The sequence below is a fragment of the Polyergus mexicanus genome, unplaced genomic scaffold, assembly GCF_030449975.1.
Source record: "Polyergus mexicanus isolate NDT 795.1 unplaced genomic scaffold, iyPolMexi1.0 SCAF_1, whole genome shotgun sequence".
In the NCBI taxonomy this organism is placed as follows: domain Eukaryota; kingdom Metazoa; phylum Arthropoda; class Insecta; order Hymenoptera; family Formicidae; genus Polyergus; species Polyergus mexicanus.
The window spans coordinates 1,454,401-1,476,875 of record NW_027223321.1 but is presented as its reverse complement, the minus strand read 5'-3'; the positions used below and the strand labels follow the sequence as shown (position 1 = coordinate 1,476,875).

General features: G+C 39.7%; 1 protein-coding gene across 6 annotated transcripts in view; it reads right to left on the bottom strand.

Moving 5' to 3' along the window:
* Nucleotides 1-22,475, bottom strand: part of LOC138940226 (box A-binding factor) — a 56,921-nt gene that overhangs the window by 6,286 nt on the left and 28,160 nt on the right. For 3 of the 6 annotated variants that reach the window (XM_070309014.1, XM_070308921.1, XM_070309102.1), the window contains 5 exons: nucleotides 19,009-19,411; nucleotides 17,586-18,572; nucleotides 12,653-12,748; nucleotides 6,660-6,793; nucleotides 5,687-6,001 (listed from right to left, as the gene is read on the bottom strand). In XM_070309014.1, coding sequence (XP_070165115.1) covers nucleotides 5,687-6,001; nucleotides 6,660-6,793; nucleotides 12,653-12,748; nucleotides 17,586-18,572; nucleotides 19,009-19,411 — 1,935 coding nt within the window. Of the gene's footprint in view, nucleotides 1-5,686; nucleotides 6,002-6,659; nucleotides 6,794-12,652; nucleotides 12,749-17,585; nucleotides 18,573-19,008; nucleotides 19,412-20,498; nucleotides 20,721-22,475 lie in introns of those variants that run through there. The other 3 variants (XM_070309184.1, XM_070309261.1, XM_070309338.1) reach the window with 2 other exon arrangements.

Here is a 22,475-nt window from a genome sequence, read left to right as displayed (position 1 = left end):
ACACATGTGTGCGTGCATAGTGGAATTATAATAACAATATATGTAAAATAGATAATATTATTCTAAATATTATATATAATAAAATATTGTAAATTTAATATATGTATAAATAAATTAATATTTAATCGTATTTCTTTAAATGTGATTTACGACGACTGTGAAATTATATGTTTCCGTGGAAAATTGGGACTCACTTAATTTCCATTAGTGCTATATTCTATAAATCATTAAATTTGAATTAAGCTCGAAATATCCGATTGCTTGCGTCGTTTCATGGCATCTATAACTTGGCACGCTTGGTTCTCGAAATATAGAGAAGCGCCCGTAACTAGATATGGAAGGATACGAGGAAAGAGGGAGAGAGAGAAAGAGAGAGATGAGGAATTAAAATGCAAGCATTGAATTACCAAACCGACACGAGGACGAAGAGGTCAGAGGACACGAGAATCTTCTCGAGATAGGGGACGACAATCAGACTTGGCAAGCAATCGGATATTATGTAACGAGACGTGGCTGACGTAGCCGAGTATCCTCTATATGGAATATCCTCGCTACGTTAAACGTACAAAGGTTCACGTTGCATTTTCACGCCCGGGCGACGCCGTCGCGACTTTGACCTTCGTGGAACCTCGTCGTGGAAGAGAAGAACGAGAGAAGTTTCGCAGGGATTCGCGCCGTTAATAAAAAATATCGGAGAGAAGTGATGAAAGAGCATTAAAGACGTGGAAGAAGAAGAAAAAAAAAGAAGAAATAATGGAGAAGTAACGCATAATATGTTTGTACAATGTATCGCTTAAGATCAAGCGCGACAAATGAAATGTCACGTTACTCCTTGTAGGCGAACTTAATTTCACAGTTAAACGATTTATATATCGACGCGCGATAATATAAGCACCGCGTTATCATCGCATTAACATTCTTGTTCACCTGTTCTTTTGTTTCCTTCCACTGCTCGCTAATCTGCCCTCGGGCCTCGCGATACTTGTTATTTCATACTGAGAAAGCTCAATCAATTTCCCGACGCAATCGTATGTACCTGCATGCCGTTTGCGACAGGTGTGCAGTTGCACTGCAATTGCTATTGTTTATCTATAACTCTCTTTTCGACCTTCCTATCCTTCAATATTCAATATCGTTATTATAAGAATTGAGAATTATCTTACCGTCACGAAACTTTTGACATTTTCAACAATTTTATTATATATATATAAAAAGCAATTTTACTTAATTAAAGAAAGCGATATGATCGCTACGTTGATTTTATCCCGTTGATCTGAAACATGTCGATCGTAAATGCAGATGTAAGTGAAAAAAGAAGCGAGGTGCGCGCGATGCATGGTTTTAAAAAGGAAGATTTTCGGATCAATCCTTCAGATTAATTTACGGACGGCCACGTGCACGGTCCTTCAGGATGATGCAGGGCTCTCGCGGTGCTCTTGCACCGACGTTATAACGACGTATACGAAAGCATGCCAAGAGAGAGATGCTCCCCTTCTTTAGGCGGGGGAATACGCGTGTCTGGCGCGGTTAAACTTAAATACACGATGAACTCGCGGACTCGAGATACTCGAGGTCGCGGTATGTTAAAAGGCGCATCTCTCTCTCTCTTTCTCCGGTCTGTTGGAATAAAGTCCGGATGGTGCGGCATGTATAATCGCAGACTCTAGCCCCTGAAGAACCACTTAAGATCTTTTCAATTTCTCCGACCGACACATCCCTTGGAGATGCGCATCTCGTCATCTCTTTTTTTCTGAATATTCCAATTTAAATGTCTCAATTATTTTAATCTCTATTGCACACACTTTTCGCTAATCATGTCATAATAGAATTATAAATGAAAGTGATATATCGTATAGAGGATAGCCATGGGCGATGTAAAAGTCAAAACAGAAACACTTGACTCGAATATGAGAAAAAAAAAGATTCATAGACGCGACTCGAATTCGTTCCCATGCGCCTTGGACGAAAAAAAAAAAAGCAAACACATTTTTCCCTATAAAAAAAGAAAACGCCAAAGATACCCTCGATTATAATATTTCGATGAAGACAATTTAAGATTCGGCAAGATATATTTTCAACTTACACATTGCTCTCTCGTAACGAAGTGAATTTTTACGTCACGCGGATAAAAAAGTCTAATCGCGACCTCCGTGAACTTCGGAGGAGCCAACATTTTATCTTGGCGTCATTATTAGTATCTAAAATAAATACAACGCGAAGAGACGTTCAATTAACGTTACTATGTATTCGCGCCAGCTATTATCAGGACAGCGAGTCTTAATTATTACCCGAAAACAGGGAAAAGGAAAATAATGAGCCGCGCGTGATATCGTTTACTTGGTCGTGAACTTGAGCTTGCATAAGAGTCGGAATTAATTGCGGACAATAACGGGGTATTTGAAAAGAGAACGACAAAGATTTTGCGTTTTAATCCAACTACTTATCCGCTATATGACACGCCCGGTGAACGTGATATTTCATTGCCACGGGTCCTCGATCGAAACATAAAGACACACACATCGCGATTTTCATTTACGTCAGCTTAAAAGAATGATATGCCTCTTCAGCACTTGATTTCACTGAATATCTTATAATCTGTAATCTCTCAAAGACAATTGTAGAACCAACGAATCTCTCGTGTTTGTTTTTCTACACACGAGATCTTATAAGGAAGCGAACATCTCCGCAAAAAATATTCCAACAATAAAATCGCGATCCGATTATCTCGGAGGAGAACGCGACGATACGTCTCTTCCATTCCCGATACCGTCAATTTCACTGCGTGTCACTGACCGGTTTTAGATTAGATACTTAAGAGAGCGAGATGTTACGTCCGAGGAATACACACATTTATGGTGGAATTATCGTAAACGGACGCGCCCCCGCTAGATACAGCCCTATCGTTACTATCTCTGCGTATCGCGCGTTAACGCAACTAGATTAGGCCCATTCGTACAACCTAGATCATGGTCGTATCAATGTTCGCTGCCTCCTTCGATAGCGCGCGTGACGGGAACAGGTGCCGCGGATGACGATGAGACTCGGGGAGGGAGTCTGCGTGCCTTAGGGACGACGGACTCCTTCACCGGCTTATACCGCGAAGCCCGAAATTGTAGACGATAAAGAACGGACTCGCAACTCGAGAGAAGACTCGCCGGCACCGGACGTTTCTACCAAGTGAAAGGACGAGAAATACGCTCCAGAAATTAATAAATATATACATATATTACTGATCTCGAGAACAAAAATAGATATATTCCCCTACTCTACGAAAAAAAAAATCCATCAAATTACAATTAAATTTTCACAGCGTGACATAAAAATAAAACTTCATATTTTTAAATTAAGATGATCATAATAATTAAACTAAGATAACAACGAAAAATTAACGAGAAACAAAAAATATTACACATGATCGTTTGTGTGAGCTGAAAGCAAAGTTTATTATGTTTATTAGTTAATCCACTTTCGACCAACCAACAAGATATAATAAAACCGCGGATTGATATCGCCGACTTTTGTTTACAAAATCGACAGGTCAACATAGCTAGCACGACCGATCCGAGTGCGAACGATAAAGTCTCTTCGGTGTCTCTCGCGATAACGAATATAAATTCGTAAAAGATATGCACCACCTATCTCATCGATCATCCGATATTGATTTGAACGTTACTCGTAAATAGTTATTACGGTGTAAAGTAAAAAAAAAAAAAAAAAAAGTCGCCATCTTGAGAAATATCACCAGCAGGTCTGACGTAGGACCAAGTAAGGGAAAAGTGAAATGCGATATTCGAGAGTGGTCTGCCTGGATCACCGTAATTTATTAGTGGACGAATTAGTCACAACTATGCGTGACTATACATGCCACCCGAATCGGGTCAGCTGATCCCTCTCTGCTCTTCGATTTTTCACGAGTAACAAATAACATCGAATCCTTTTACCTTATTATTTATCACGACCGCAACACGATACGCCGTCGATCATTACTAGAGCTTAGCTTCACGTCAATTTATCATGTGACAAAGAAAGAGGAAATATTGTCTCACTGCCCGAAATTATATATAAATCTCTGGAAAGTTATGGGAATAAAGTTCGACGAGTAAGATTATCAATCTAGATATTAATCTAGATAATTCGTATTAACGAGAAGGTTCTCTCTTACGAAAAATTTATGATATAAAAATAAAATGGCGATTAATCGAACAAAGTTCTCAAAAAAAAAAAAAAAGCAGCGTGTGTCGCGAGTGCGGAATTCGAGAACTCGAGGAAGCGTGTGCGTGTACACGCCCACCGATCTCACGCTTGACGATACCCACGCGCACGAAACCGAGCTCGCGTGTGTCGCTTTAACGCCGGCGTTTCATTTATTTCCGTACGGACGCAGATGCGCGCGACGAAGGATCAGTCGCATCAAAGGATACCGCCCATTTTAGGGACGCATGCGGCGCAACACGGCCACAGGGGCAGTCTCTGGCTTTTCAAGGACCACCACAGACGAGGGGTTGCTTACTGATCGGTCACTTGCAGCTCGCTTACGTTAGCCTGCACTTTGCGGTTTCGTGTTACGGACTGCTCGGGGAAAAATTAATTCAAGAATGTGTCGGAGTTTAGGGGAAAAAAACGAGGCGAAATATTATCTTAGTTTATGAAGCTCCATGTGGGCCCCCCTCTCATCGTATTTTTTACGATTTATTTATAATATATATTTAATTAATTCATATTCTAAAATACCTAGTAATGAGCTAGGAATTTTGCGAGTCCAATGATGTAGGTGTAAAAATATGTGGATTATAATTATTATGAAAGATTATTTTCTATTTTTAATAAGATCTTCAATACTTCATAAATGTAAATAAGAAACTGCTAACGCGTATGCGTGCGAAAAATATTTAATAAAGAAAAAAAAAATTATTCCCTAAGGATGGCTTAATGAAACAGTCATATTTATTGCTATGAAATAGGAGATAAAGATTCGAACGGATTATCACAAAGTGCTGGGATTGCGCGTGAAAAAATGATATACATCCAGCGAACAAATCGCGATGATTAATAAACTATGAAGAATGATTCTCGTCAATTTCAACGAATCGAATAAAATCCAGCACACGTTCGCGTTATCGCGAGACTGGTCGATTCCCGCATTCATATTGCCCGGAGACACGAACGTCGCGATTCGATTAATCTAAATCGTGAGAATACGCGGCGATCACTGCATACATCATCGATGAATTTTCAGAAGCGATACAGGTGAATCCGTTATCTTCGCACGAATTTAATAAGGATTCTTCGCGCTCTCTTTCGAAACGACTGGGATGATTATTAATTCACTTATATTGTTTTACGATGAAATTATGCGATCCACCTGCTTTCAATCAATTTTTCCCTTTTAATGTCACGAGAAGGAAAAAAAAAAGGTCAACCCTCTATCCTCGTAAAATTGTGCGATGGATGGAAGAAATTATTTTTCTAAGAAAAAATAATCTTCTCGCGTTTTATTCCATAAAAAAAATAGCACATTAAGAGGATTAATAAAAGGATTCTTCTACTTCCACTAATCCTAATTTTATATCTAATCTCGCTACATCAAACTACATCATAACTCCGCTCGACCCGTAAATAAAAAGAAGTATTAAATTACGCTGTTTAATTAAAGAAAAAAAAAGAAAAAAAAAGAGGATAGACTCACTTGCGGTTAGGCTTGCCGCGGCGCTGAGCTGCGTCGGCGCCGTCCCCGAATTAACCGTCTGCCGTTTCGGAAACGCTCCGTATTGCGTTGTCAGCGGATCGCTCGTGGGCGAGGCGTACGTCCAGGAAGCGGCCTCCACGGCGGCGGCGGCGGTGCCGGTGGTATTTTGTTGAGATGTCGCGTAAGGTGGACTGTAACGGTAGCTCGATCGCGCGCCGAAGGGCTGCGAGAACGCCGGCAAGGATTGATGGGACACCGTACCCGAGGATTTGCTGTTTCCGTAATCCTCGGCGATGGAAAGTCCGGTGCTCAGACCTATCGAGAGAAAGAAACAAAAAAAAAAAAAAGGTGTATGACGAACCGAAGATCGTCTCAAAGCGCAACGGGGTGTCCTTTTAACCGCAGCTTTTCTTCATTCTTTTTTTTTTTTTTTTTTTTTTTTTTTTTGGAACACGTAATCTTTTCTTCTTTAAAATGTCACCGTGGAGGTCTTATTTACTGCGTATTCTCTCAAATGAGTTGTATACGTTTGTAGATCAGATTAGAAAATTCCGTGTCAAAATCCACTTGAAACTGTGTGTGTTTGTATATATGATCGAACGATAAACAATTGATCATAACTATAATCCGAATTAAGTAAAATTAATAAAGTTATGATATGCGCTAATATATATCGCTAATATACAATAACTTCGTATATATATTTCTGAATCCTGCTAAATAAAATTTTTTAACGAAATATATGGCATGTATGATTATACTTGAAAAGAGATACAACGAGAGAATGAAAATATTCTTTTGTATTTTAGCAATAAATCTCTTTACAAAAACTGCGATCTCTTAAAAGACTTTTAAGCTTCTCGATGACTCGCATGCAGGATTATCGTGAGGAATGCTCGTAAGTCCGTCTAATACGTCAGACGGGCAAGGACATAAACTTATCGTGTCAATTATCTCCGCGACCGATACATACCTTGAGTGTTCCAAAGCTGAGGCGACGTCGCCAGTTCTGTAGAGCTGCTCGTCATGTAAGGGAGGGCATAGGTGCCCCCTGTGCCGGCCCCGATGCCCATCGTGCTCACGCTACTCATCGGCCGATACGACGAGCTGTAACAAGAAAGAGCATATTATATATAGAGCAGAAACATTCAAGCTGATTCCGATGAAAATCGAATATAGAGCAAAAGGGGAAACTAATTAGTAATAATTGTAACAGTAGTGGGAATTGATTACCAATAATCAACACACTGTGCCTCTCGTCTTAATATAGCGTCAGTAACGACAGTGCTAGTAATGAGATATTTGAAAACGCTCGAGTTGTTGTTTCAAAGTTATTTATGAAAAACTGAACAAATAATCACGTAAATAATCGAAGCTCGCGACTCATGCGCCTCGTGTTTCGCGCATGGATCACGTCTCGCGCGAATAAATACGCCCCTACCCATGGGATTTAATGCGGCGTGATCGAGACACCCCGGAGAGTCACTCGTGTTTTTTATTGCGGATCACGTGTAAACGTATTGCGTAATACAAAATACGCGCGTTAGGTCAGACATGAAGTTTGAAATTAGATAGTCGTGACACAAATTGAATATTCTCTCGTTTTCCTAAAGCGAACACGTGGCCGCGAACCGATGACAGTTACCGGGCGTTTCCCGGTCGGAGACACCGGAAAGTGACTCTCGCGGGGGAGAGCGGAAGTCGCGGTTCGACTCCGCGAATGCGGGCGCGTGCCCGGAAGGGGCACCTTCACCCTCTCGATTATAGTTCTCGTTGCGTGTCTCTCTCTCTCTCTCTCTTTCCCCCCCGCTGCGGATGACCCCGCATACAAGTGGCCGGAACAACACGGCTACTCCATTATCTTTTTACCATTACCATTATACGACGAGTTGTTTATACCTGGTCTCGGCTCGCCGGCCACTCGAACGCGGTCGGGGGTCTACCTGAAACGAAACGGTATAACGAGACTTTCTGGGGGCGCACGGCGCGACGAAGTGAGTTATGGATGGACGCCGCTTAAGAGCACGCCTCTCTCTTTCTCTCTAAAGCGTTACGTTATCTCGTCGGCGAAGAATGCGGGCGAGTCACCCAGACGGAGAACTACCCCCCCGAAAAGTTCCGGAAAATGACGCTCGCCCGGAAGCCGAAGCGATGACGTGTCAATTAGACTTTAGTTATACAGAAATTGAAACGTGTTGTATTTAAACACGCTGACATCTTTATTATCCACGTGTTTCTTGCAATTACAACTAAATATATATAATTTTATTTATTACTCGTATATAACAATTACATTTTGATATACATTTTATTATCGCGCTATCATTCGAACGAGACGATGAATATTGCTAGTCTCTTCGTAATGAGTAGAAATGTTTTTTTTTTATTGCGTATATAATTATGCGCGTGCATCGCGCACGTGTACTTTATCTCTGGACGCGCATTAACGTGTTCCAAACAAGGTAAAGAAGCGCGGGCCCGGCTTAAAACAAACGAAAGCACTGTCGTACGTTCGCGGTGTGATGTCAATACGGATGCGACCTTGAGCAGTCGCGCGGTGCTCCTGGCACGTTTCTGCATATCGTACGTGTCCAGAAGCACACCTTCGCGATGTCAATTCGACGATTCCCGTGATGCTCTTTTACGACGGTATCCTCCAAATCTGGCCGCCGCTCCACAGGAGAAAGAAACATCGATAAGCGCGTACGCAAAACTTCAAGGCAGGAAAAAAAGAAAAAATCCATGAAAGCGACTATATATATGTATATAAATATAATGTGTCTATATATATATATATGTATATAGATTGACAGAAATTTTAATAATCTAATAAAGATAAGAAATATTAATAAAAATAATAATAATAATAATTTGTACACAAAAATGGACGAATAGAAATTTGACAATTTAGAGTATATAAATTCGATTAATATTTTAGCTCAAATTTTTTATCCTATGTTTTTTTCCGCAGCATATGCGAACGGCACGTGAATAACTATAGGAAAACTGCGACTCGCGTGCAAAAGTGCACGGCCAGCAATCGGCAATATATACCGATTCGCCGGTAAAGGTTGTAACGAATATAAAATTTGCAGCGCAACAACGAGAGACACTCGACACCAAATGTGATCTGACCCTCGCGAAATCTGCTTAGGCGATTTACATTTACGTAACATTGAGGCAGGTTATGGCGATAAAGGTCGAGTATTAACGACGATCGAATTATAATATTTTCAACAACACAGGAATGAGATATAAAGTTGAAGAATAAAGAGAGAAAAGAAATTGTTGCCAACGCGAGTAAAATATTTAAATTTTCCCAATCATTATGCGATGAATTACTTTCGTTTTGCAATCCGTAAAATTTATAACAAATTCACCGAAATCCGGAAATCTCGCGTAAAAATACGCGTTCTCGATAGTGAAAATAAGCGGTCGCGCGAGTGCATTTTTCAACGACGATGCCGTAAATATGTGCCTCTAACGGTTTCGATTGTCTTAGGATGTGTCGTACATCTGACACGAGCTTGACGGGCACGAGGATGCGTCTTAAGTGCATCGTACTAAGTGCGACAGAACGTCCGATGCAATACGAGGCCCGTTCCTCGTGAAAAACTGGTTGCGCGTATCCCGGATGGTTCGCGCGTGTGCAACCGGGTACTTTGTAAACCACTAAATACGAAAGAGAGAGAGAGAGAGAGAGAAAACGATATTAGACGGGCACGCGCTGCGTGCAATTACATGCTCGGTGCAGCGATCCGTGCGATCCGCATCCCGCTTAATGCGTTTCACCATGTAAACGACCGATGGCGATCGGTGACGTGTTATATAGACGCAAGGAACCTTCCTTGCGACAAAACTATGAAAGGTCACGCGCGTGGATAAATTAGAATAAAAAATATATACCACATTCCACAAATATTACGATATGTATAGCCCAAGATGTAATCAAAATTAACCGTGAAAACATATTTAAAAAAACTTTCGTGCGAAGAAAAGCAATATTCTTTGACGTTTGCGATTCGATAATGATCTTTCAATTATGCGGGATATAACGTCATTATTTTTAATTCCGAAACTCTATTGTTTTACGTTAAGATAAGCGCAAGAGTGCGCGAACGAATGATTCTATTTTTTTTTTTTTTTTTTCCCCCCCTCATTGTTACTGCAACAGGGAGAGAATATCCTGTGGCCTCTACGTATATTTTATAATGCGCTTGGCAGGCACGCATGATGATGGTCTAACGTTGAGGAAAGTAATGCTCAATGACGTAACGTCACGCTAACGAGAATCGAGAGCGACTTTATGGACGGCCCACGGGCGTGTGCGTGCACGCATATTCTATGCGTGCGTAACGACTGCGCGGGGAGCTCAATAGTCGATCTCGGGTTTCTTCTAAGAACCATCGCCGCACTTTTATTTAATTACCGTTGCCGACCGTAATCTCGATCTCGAGCTCTTCCTCTCCCGCGAGATGTAACAATGTCGCGACGATTATTTAGACAATCGGTAAGAGATCAATGTGTGTGAGATCGACCTCGAGAATTTCCCTTAATAAATAATATACTATGATTGAAAGAAAATATACAAGTCGATATAAACTTATTGCTGCATAAGGGAGAGAAGTTAATTAGTTTCTTTTTTTTTAACGAGATTTTTATATCTCAACTTTTCGATCATTCCTGCAAGAAATTCCAGATCAACCCATCGGAATTACGTAGCGCCACAAGTTTATTTAATAAATAAGAGATAAACGCGCGACAGATATTACGCCATTTGTATTTGCCACCGGAGAAAGACGTAGGGTTCTTCACGGTCGAGGAGTGCGAATTTCGCGAAATCCAATATAGCGAGTTTAATGTCGACGGGGTTATAGCCCTGCTGCCGTAGGACTATCTGAATCCACCGAGCTGATAAGACGCTTCTCACGATGGCTTGCGAAAGAGCAGGAGGAGAATGTTGCGGGCAAAGATGAGCACGATAAATTCCGAGAGACGAATAAACGCATCGGATAAAGGGTGCGTGCGCGTTTGTTCGACGGATATCGCCCAAATCGATACGATTTGAAATTCCACGACGCAAATCTATAATGTGATGAAACTGAATTTTGAAGTATCAGAAATTGAAATAAACGCGATAAATTCTCCCATAGTCTTTTTTTTTTTTTTTTTTTTTTTTTAATATAACGAATAAAATTTAATCTTGAGATAAAATTTCATTAGGATACTCGTGATCAAATGAGAAATAAAATTACGAATAAATAGAAATAAATTTGATTGATTTGCATCGTTAAAAAAATTTTAATCAGACATCACTGCCACAGTAACAAAATAATTCCCTCACTTTTCTCTTGTGATAAGTTTCGTTTTAACGATCTATAATTCGCGGAAAAAATCAAGACAGAATTCTATTTATAATTTTATGTTCCAGCATATATATTTTAATGTGTGTATATTCTAATCTATATTTTATATACAGGGTATATTTTCCTTCTTTAAATTCTTTTCTGTATTATACGACACATAAGTTTATAAATAGAATTCTATGCTGAATTCTGTCACGAATTATACATTTTCTAAAGCGGGCTTAACTCTTAGTTATAGAAAATATGCACAGTGAGAACATTATATATAGGAAATATTTTAAGTTATATATGTAAAGATGCGTGTCGTTTCGAAAATCTTGTAACACGGTAGATATCTCGTATGACAAGAGATAAGAAGGGCAACATTTCTTATTTGCTTAGCCGCATGAAGACTTGGTTAAGATATCGTAGTTGATCTTTTTATACGGTCAGGGTTGTATTACGGAGCGCGAGAATAAATCACGCTGGTGTGTGAATTTAATATTTGCGTGTATAATATACGAGAGAGTGGTGAAAAAAAAATTGCATTTCCAAAAATAGACGAGAATAAAAAATCCAAAATATATGTGAAAAGTAAAATATCATTCTTTCGATATATAGAGACATTTCCAGTTTCAGCTACTTAAATATAAAATAAAAAATCATCGGATATAGAATTAAAATAAAAAAAAATATATATATATATATATACATAAAATATATATATATATATATATATATAATCGCGTGCAGGAAAATCATGTGACATCTGAGATTTTACAGAAATATTCAGCAAAACTTCAGCGTGCTAAATATCAATATCGGAAAAAATAACGCGATATATATATATGTGTATATTCTTTACATCGCATTTATTTGGCTGCAAGTTGCGCCAATTATTATCGGTTCGCCACTCGTGCTTTATTTTTATTTTAACCAGATTGCGATAAAACGAAGGATTCTCTCTCTTTGAAGAAAGTATATTTAATCGATGGAGGCAAAAAAAGCAGCGCAGCCAAAATGGCAAATTGATTAAGCGTATATCAAGCGTATATATAGTGTGTACATAATGCATGTGCGATTACTAACAGACAGAATAAATAACAAATTGTAATACGATTGACACAAAGGAGCGCGCTGCAAAGAAATAAAATAAATAAAAATAATAATTTACGATACATAAATTCACGTCTTTATAAATCAATAGCTATTTGTGTAAAATATTTATCTCATCGTGTATAATATGATTATTAGATACAATAATAGATATAATACTAAGAAAAGAAGAATATATATATATATATATATATATATATATATAGCAAAAATATTTTAAACAATTTAAAAATAAATGATAAGAAAAAAAGATACAAATTATTATGTATAATTATCTTCGTAATATATAACGGTTACATAATCCCTCCAAGTTTTACCCAAAATCTGCGTAATGTATATAACGATCTTATTTTATCAGAATTTAGCTAATTCCACATCACGTTATAAATAAACAGCCCATACGAAGCGTCACTCGAGAAGATATAAAAATGCCGAGTATGACACAAGCGCATGCGTTATAAACTGTTCAAAGGTTTCCCGAATTTTTTATTAGAAAAAAACTCACTGCATCTTTAGCGGATGTGACTGGTCGAGATTGATATGCTTCGATATGTATCTCCTTTCCTCGTGTCTCTTCCACCGTGCGCGCCCGTCCTCAGCTCTTTCCGTCGCAAGGAATAAAGATGTCAAAGAAGAGAGAGAGAGAGAGAGAGAGAAAAAATAATGATGTCGTGAAGGATAAAAGAAAATATCCGAGGAGCCCCGTATCTGTCACCGGGCAGACAAGAACTGAGCGGAATATAATCTAACGGCATGCACGAAACGTCGAGCCGAATCGGAGGAGTCCGGAGGACCTCGCTCGAAGGTGGTCAGGATTTTCCCCTTCCTTCCCTCCCCACCCATGAGTTCCTGCAGATCCACCGGTGGGGACCCTCCTGTCGGCGGCGGACAATTATCCCCACTCTTATTATTTTTAACGCGTCTCTTCCTCCCCTCCCTACTTATCGAAGATACATCGCGTCGGCGATCGCATTTCTCTCGCAATGCGCTCCAACATCGTCTTCCCCGACCGCGCCTGTCACGAGGGCATCCCCCACCAACGTCATCTACCACTCGAGACGCCCCCACTATCTGAAGGTTCTCCGTCGATTACGCCTCGTTTAGCGAACGAACGTTCGCTTTTGTCCCTGCCCGGAGGGACCGCCGCCGCGACGCCACGCACGTGCAGACACGACTGACTTTCTCTCGTCTATTGAAAAAAAAAATTCTTTAATATGAGTCATGAAACTTTTTCTTTTTTTCGTACCATACTAAATTGTTCTTTTATTTGTATATATTGTCCAATCTCTCGTCTTTTTATTGCATGCAATTTAAATAATAGACATATTGACATAATAACATTAACATAACATATTTTGTAATTTTTTTTTTCCCCCCTATATAATAGACAGAGTCGATGTCCGAATTAATAAATTTATAAAATAAGATTAATCCTCAAATATGATCCGGATAATTTCGATATGATAATCAGATATTAATTTTATGTTGAATATATAATATATACAGGGTGTCCGTCCATAAATGTCCGAGCAAATATCTCACAACTGATTGAAGTTAAAAGAAAGTTTAATAAGAGAAATTAGCACAGTTTTTAATCCGCAATAAAGCGCATGTAAAAAAAAAAAAATTTTTTTACTCGTAACCTTTTCAAATTATAATGGTTACCATCGTTTTCTTAAATGGAACCGCCTCTTTTTTATATTGCATATTTTTATAGCCCTTCGTGAGACCGTCTCAAAACATTAGAATAAAATATTTTTTCATTAAAATATGCCAGAACTCGAAAAATACTTAATGAAATAATTATTTATTATAGTGCTTTGAAAAGGTTTCAAGAAGGGCTATAAGAATATGCAATGAAAAAGAACGGGTTCCATTAAAAAAAAAGGGGGGGGGGGTAACCTTCACAACTTGAAAAAGTTACGAGTGAAAAATATTTTTTTACATGCGCTTTATTACGGATTAAAAACTATGCTAATTTCTCTAATTAGACTTTCTTGTAACTTCAATCAATTGTGAGATATTTGCTCGGATATTTAAGGACGGACATCTTGTATATAGTTGCATATATATCTTAGAATAAAATCCAATATGAATTATCCCGAATGACAAGCAATTGCTTGTTTCAATCGCTTCGTTTCAAGTGGAATCTACCACGTGCCACTTCCGCCGGCATGCTCGCATCGAAAGACGACCGCACGTGGACATAGGCGAAGAAAAACAAATGCTGGAATCACCTTCAGATGTAGAGACAGCTGTGTATATTGCACGCGTGTCTCGTGATAATGGGATCGTGTATTTGTAATTGTTTTAAACGAGAAATTGCAATGCAGTTATATACGATTGTACAGAATATTTTACATCCGCCGAAATGGCTTTTTCATTAACCGATATTAATTTCAAAACTCTTTTGAGGGAAAAGACAAGAAACTATCACAATTAAAATGATCTCGATATGAAAGAATAATATGTTAATAAGTATACGTGGAGAAAAAAAATTCAAAACAGAAAATAAATAGATTGAATAGATTGTATATAATATGACCTTGTTCTAGTACAAAGGATTTCCATCCTACGTGATTCGTAGAATCCGGTGTGGACGTATTTATGAACTGTAAACACTCAAATAATCTACACACAACAAACTTCGCGCCACTATTAATGATTCGTTAGTTCTCGAATTTCTTTCCTCGTATTGTAACTGCATAAATTATATTTCAAATCGAGATTTTAATAACTAATATTTCCTTTGTTTGTATGGCTTTAATTTAATAAATTGAAACATAATTATACAAGTCATAAAGCTACTCATAAGATTTTAAGACATCCCAGAATCTCTCTGTAACTGATGAGCGAGAAAGAGTGAGCTGCTCAAACTTTTTCTCTTCATTTTACTAGAAATATTTATTATCTATAATTGATTGATTAATATAAATTGTTGCATCGCGTAGGGGATAGTTTAAGTAATCCTGTGTATTAGATTATACGGGTGTGACTAGCGTTGTTACATTATATAAATGATAAATTATTACGATAACCAAAAAAGATTGATGCCTAATAATAACGAATAACTTTTATTTCGATGTATGTAAGTTTGAAATAAATTTACACAATGTATACACGATTGCGTAATAGGGACGATCAATTTCTTTGCACCGGCGTAATCTTCTCACATCGGTCACAAAAACAACGTCAAAAAGAAGCGGATCGCGCGCGATCTGCACTCGAACTTTCGATATCAAAATTTGAAAGGTCGTGGCCCGTGACACGTGTACAGTGCGTGAGTGAATCGACAAACGCGAAACTCTTAAACATAATTCTCACTCTTTCTCTCTCCTCCTCCCCCCCCTCTCCCTCCCCCTCCTCTTTCTGTCTGTCTGTCTGTCTCTCTCTCTCATTTTATCTTTCTCCGTCTCGATTACATTGGCAGCGATGAAAGTGAGCGCGGTCAGCCGACCGATCTCTTTTCGTAGAATTGCGGAGTGGCAGTCGAGTGGAAATCTATCAGTCAATCGCATTGATCGGTCAATAAAATCCTTATCGGATGCAGATTCAGCACATCAGATAAGACATGGCTATACTGTGATCGCGGAGAAAATAAATTGCGGAATTGCGATAATATGACCGCTATGCATCGGGAGTTAGGTCGCGATCGTCGCATATTAATTATATCGATACCTTGAGTGGAGTTAACTGGTTCTTTTTTTTTTGTTGTTTTCCGCGAATTGATATTAAAAAAATTGCAAATTTTTTTTATTTGCCAAAGGTGCGTTTCTTCCCTTGAACATGATGCCCATTTATACTTTGCGCGGTAAAGATAAATCCAGCGGTCATTGTGTGCGCGAATGCGGCGCGTCGATCGAGTGAATCAACGTGGAACCTTGGATCCCATGACGCACGATGCCTTCGACGATATTCTTGCAATCCGTCTCGTTCTCTTCCCGGAATCGGAGGATGGCAAACAAAATGCGATCCGTGGATCACTTCGATCGGTGAACGAACCCTCATCGTCGGCAAACAGGGCCACCGAGAGAAAAGCGCGAAATCCGGACACAAAATCATGCCTCGTTTGTCATTTACCGCCGCCAATATATCTTGGCGTATATTTCTCTCGTTATTTAAAAAAAAAAATAAATAATAAATAAAAAAATTTCGATACTGTATAAACGTATCAATTATTGTTATTAAAAATATTAAAAAAAAAAAAATAGCGTTAAGATATAGATTATAGTCAAACCGAAAAATTATAATTCCGGGTAATGTGTGCATTGAAATTTTTAAGAAATAGATAAACATAAAAGAAAAAAAAAAAATCCTATCAACGAGGATATAAATACAAGCAAGAAGAGAAAGATACAAATATTACAACAAATTAATCGACGATGAACGATCGAAAGAAACTGCATTGGAGCGGATCGCGGTGGAATAGAGAATAGAGTGTCGAAAAGACGTCCACGCACGCATACATACACCTTAGAGAGGTCCTCGAGTATACCTAAATTCTCGAAGGCTCGTGCCCGAGATGAATCAACAAACACGACGGCGAGAGTGGGGACAACCTTCGCTTTCACATAGCTGTTAGTATAGGGCTGGGCAATCGTCATAATCCTCCACCGACGGTCTCGCTTTGTTTCGGCCTTGTATCGCCTACGCACACAGCCCTCCGCGAAGCGAAACAGCCCTTAAGACAGCGAGTAAATATTTTTGCGCGCGCGCGATAAAGATCGCGTACATTTGTACGCAACGGCTTTGGCACGTTTCATCATACCGCCAATACTTGAAAGAAATTTCTTGAGACTGAAATTTAAATCGCGCCTGCGGATAAATCGACCGGTCATCCCTAGATTATATTATGTATGAAAGTGCCGAGATGATTTCCGTTTATCTGACCGCGGGAAACGAGTCTACTGCTTTAATATACTGCATATTAACGCAGTCGGGATATCGAAAGACGTATTATAATTTTGCAGTTTCTAATTGAGATCTTATTTTATTCGCGAGATAAGACGCGACACATACATCAGATTAGATCGTCTCGTAGACGGCGGCTCAATCGATTCCCGGTAAATCGTGAACTTCGAGCGAAACTATTTTCCGGTAAAAACAACCGCAGATCTCGTAGAAAAATATCGCGACGATGTCAACGAACGATGCGATACACAATAATACAATTTGACTATGAATCTGCTCTCGTCTTAAAATAGCAATATCGCGTCTCCTCGAAGAACTTGGCGTTTAACACTCGTCTTATTCACTGACTCATATCTAAGTAACTTATCGATACTAAAAAAAAAATTTGTCTAGAGATTAGATTTTTCCACGAGAAGAATCGTTGCATCGTCAATGACGGGAATCGGACGATTTTAAAATCAATTCGCTCACATCTGACACATCGCGTCCGCGACACGCTAACGATAACGATAACGATAAGGACTAACCTGGAAAGCGGACTGGGCGAGTGCGGTGCGGAGGAGCCCTGGTCGTGCTGATCCTGATGATGATGCGGGGTACCGGCGGTCGCATGATGCGTGTAGATGGAGTCCATGTACAGCTGCTGATCGGAGACGCGCTCGGCCTCTTGCAATCCGTGATTAGTCTGCACCGACGGTGGCTGCATGGCCGTGAGATGGGTAAAGGATTGCAATCTGCCCTGATCACTGGGGCTGTAACCAGCTTCCTGAGCCTGCCGATGTGGTGACGATAGGTCCTGATCGTCATGCGGACTGTGACTGGAGGTCGGGGAACCACCGACGGTTCTCACCGACGGCGAACCTCCGCCACCGCTGCCGTTACCGCTGCTGGTCGGCGGGGCGCTTCCGCGAATCTGATGAAGATACGGTTCGTCGGACAGCACGTCCTCCAGGTGGTGCGACGCGTGATGGTGATGGTTGCTACCACCACTGTTGCTCGACGTGGCGTTCGACGTTGCGAGATTCGTGAAGAGTACTCCCAGATAATCGCCCCGTGCGCCCCTCATGGCCGCGGTGATGCTGCTCACACCTCGATCCACGTCCTCGTCGTTCTCTTGATGATGATGTTGATGCTGCTGTGAATCTTGCAGATGACGATGCGCGGATGATAGAGCGATGACAGCGTGCTGATGCATCTCGGACAGATGGTGATGTTGTTGATGCTGCTGATGGTGATGATGATCCGTCGTCGTCGACGAGAGCGTCTCGGTACCGTAACGATGCATCGTGGAGTGAGGCATGTGACTGCCGACGCGGCGTCCTTCCGACGCGACGGAAACCTCCGTCGGGTGCCGGTTATCCCCTCCCTCGGGAACCGGGACCTCTCTCGCCCCGAGCTGAACGTACTGCTGCTGCTGTTGACGGTGGTGGTGCGCATCGTGTTGCTGTTGGTGGTGCGTTTGGTGGGGCGGCTGCGAAATCTGTTGTTCCTCTCTCATGTCGCCGCCCCCGAAACTTTGGGGGTTAAAAAGAAATAGAAAGGATATTTCAATTAACGCATGATGAGAAAATTTCGCGATTAATAGACTGATTTGATTTATCGATAAATTAAGACTGATCAAGATGATAATATTTCTTGCTTAGGTTTCATTTAAATACAGCGGAAAGCAAAATAATTTCATCTATATAGTAAATATATAAATATGAGGACTTTTTTTATTCACATAATCTTGCAAAATCTTCGTCGAATATTCGATATCATTTTCTTGAAATCATAGTATCAACGTTAATCCGGGAAAAAAGGGAAGAAAATTAAATACCAAACCAAAAAGTTCTTGTGTTGTTTTGCAAGATGCCAATATAACGGGGGTGCGAATAACGACGATCGAATCCATCGTCCAAGATATTTAATCGTAATATCTGATCGGGACATTCGCCCCGGCTCACTCACCTCTGATGGATCATGTGCGCGGGATGATAGCCCAGCTCGTGGAGGGTGTAAGTGGCGTTGGGATCCTCGTCGACATGACCGTCGTTGGCGACGGCGGCGACGGCGGCGACCGCAATAGCGACCGCTTCGGCACCGGTTGGCTGTATCATGACGCCATTTTCCATTTCCGGCTGTCCCGCCTCCAGCACGCCCACACCGCTCTCCTCTCCGCTCTCCTCGTTCGCCACGTACGCCGCCAGCTGTTGTTGCTGTTGTTGCTGCTGCTCCTGCTCCTGCTCCTGCTGCCGTTCGACTTCGTTCTCGATGACGTCTTCGCTCTTTATCGCCATCACCGTCTTCCCCTCCTCCTTGACGACTGCCTCCCTGGACTCTGGTTCCGCCGCACCGACATACTCGATCAGCACTACGCGCAAACGGACTTGTTGACTATCTTGGTCGATATGTTATACGAATGTGTTTGTTCTTAGAAAGTAAAACCCAATTTAGACTGCATATAACAGCTCAAAATCCGTATTTGCCCTAAAGAAAGCAAGCGACAATGGAGATAGCAGGTAAAAGAGTTTAATGACGTCTTTTATCTTGAATATAAACAATAATATCAATAGAAAATTTATCTCTATAATCGTTTGTGAAACCTTTCAAAAATATGAGTTCTCGATATGTGTAAATTCGAATATCTCTTTTCTTTACTTTATTTAGGGGGGGGGGGGGGAATGGATGTGAAAGTTTCCATAAAACTAAATTATACTCATAAACGTAAAATTAACATTTTGCATTTAACTGACATAAATTCTTACATGTTATTTCAATTAAAAGATATTTAATGATGAAGATGAGAAAATATCATATTATCACTTTGTATTATATCTCTTTAGTTATAAATTTGTTTACTTTGTAAACAAATGATCGACGGTAAGTTACGTGACGACCCGAAATATAGATTCGTATACGATGATACACGATTTCGCGTACTATATACAAACGCGTATCTCTATGTACGATATCATAAAACGTATAATTATAAACGAAATGTTTTAGAAAAACGCATTCAAACGCCTCATCTATCGCGAGGCGCATCTTATCGAAGATCCGCGTCGCGCTATCAAATATTTCGGAATCCGCTTTAAAGAAAACATCAATCGTTTTTTTTTTCCCCACTCTTATCGTCTCTTTATATTGTCAGTGTGTGGTAATTACAATTTTAAATCTCTAATTTATTACAGCGATTTTTTTTTTTTTTTTTTTTTTTAAGATTCCAAGAATGGTGTGAGTCAAGCATCGGAAAATTTTGAAAAGTTTTGAGAAATGATATCCTTTGTAAGAAAAGGCCTGTTTCAAAGTGATTCTGAGAATCTGTCCTTAAAATTACGGTTTTGAATTGTACGGACACTATATTCTACATAAGTGCGATATTAATTAAATATCAATATTAATTAAATATGTATATTAATATAAATTCATGTAACGTAAGACAAATCTTGTCGTTTAACCTGTCGCTAAAAACAGATGGATCGTTTCCGTTGCAAGTCCGTCTTCTTTCGAATAATCGAATGGACCATCACGAACGTATAATAATCGCGCAATAAAAATCGAGAGCGATCGAGATTCGACAGAGGCGTAGGACACACGGACACGATGACACCGAGAAACTGTTGCTAAGCCGGTGCGTTACAAAAATAACTACATATGCTCTTATCTACGCGTCGTTAATGGTGGTATACGCACTCACGCATTCACGCACGAACGGACACTACTGCGCGTACGAAGAGGAGCAAGAGAGAGAGAGAGAGAGAGAGAGAGAGAGAGAGAGAGAGAGAGAGAGAGAGAGAGAGAGAAAGAGAGAGAGAAGGAGAAAAGAGGCTTAATAAGGGCAAAGAGAATGATTTCGCGAGCTGTTATTGCTCCTTCTCTCTTTTCCTCACGAAGATAAAAATATTATTTTTAATGATCGGGAACCATAGAGATCATAGCAGGATCAAAGAGCGTGATCCTAGTCTTCAATTTTATCAATAATACTTGGTTTATATTCGATGTGTACAATTTCCAAAAATCTCTTCTCTCCTTTCGTGCCTGTAAAATCTAAGATATTGAAGTATAGATCGAAAGTTGCCTTTGGTTACTTTTCAATTAATTAGAGCGAAATGCGACGCACTGCACGTATACGCTCTCGCGCTCTCAATAGACCATTGTCCTGACCTCGAGCGATGCAATATGGGCCGATCGTGACGATTTGATGCGTAACTCGATTGTCCACGCCGGCCGCTGAGTAATCGGTGTGTCGCGTGAACGTGCGGCACACGAAACGTCAAGAATATCACGTGCGCCCCGCAAAACCGATCTGATCTTAACTCGTGACTATATACTCATCCGACAAAAGTCCAGATATCATATAACCATATGACTAATATATGTATTTTTGTATTTAAAAATTCGCGTGCGGCTTAAAAAAATGATCCAAACCGTATTGTCATATGAATCAAAGAGTATTCGGCCCATTTCAACGCTGAGATTCCGCGATTTTACGGTATATCTATGATTCTTGTTACTTTCTTTTCTTTGAAAAATAATTTTAAAAAATTATTGTATCTTTCTCCAAAAATTATCGGGTCCATTTAATTCACACACTTTTATTTAAAATTAATATATATATTAAAAAAAAAAAAGAAAAAAGAAAAAGAAAATTATGCACGATTTGTACTTTAATCGGGATAATAAAATATCCTGAACCCTAGGGAATTAATGAATCGATATAGCGCGCCAAGTTCTCATTCAAATATCACCCTTGAAGACAGTATATCGACCGTTTAACATTGAACCGACCTTATTGACATTACCTAATCAAATTGGAAAGGTCAGGCTCGTTGGTTTATCTGGCCGTTGCCGTTCGACGAATTCTATTAAAAAACATATTTTTGCACAAGGTCCAAGTACGATTCACTTCGACTCAATTATAGTTCGAAATAATATAAATAAAATTTACGTACTAATATACAGGGTAATCTGGTAAATATTATCGCCCGATAATATTTCTTGCCCGTTAAAGATTATTCTTTAAATATTTTTAAAAGATAATGAACAATCGTGAAAATAGTCCTATTTCATCGATCGGTAATGATTAAATGTATTTTCACATTTTAGTTAATAATGAAAATTTTATTCGATAAAAATGCCAAATGTAAAATGAAAAGTTGTATATCACTACGATATATATGTAAAATAATTGTGCATGAGTGTTCATTCGAGTGCAAAACTCGGAATAAAAGACTTTTAAAGAGATCGACGGAAAAGAATTAGCCGCCCCATATTATCTACGGCGAGGAGATGCAGAGAGCCGCGACCCCGATTAATCATTCGACGAAGAAAATATACTCGTCAGGCCGACGACAGCCAGAGAGAAGGATCCTTTCCCCATTGTTGCAAGAGTAAAATGACTATATGATCAGCATCGACAAAGAAAGGCGTCCGCG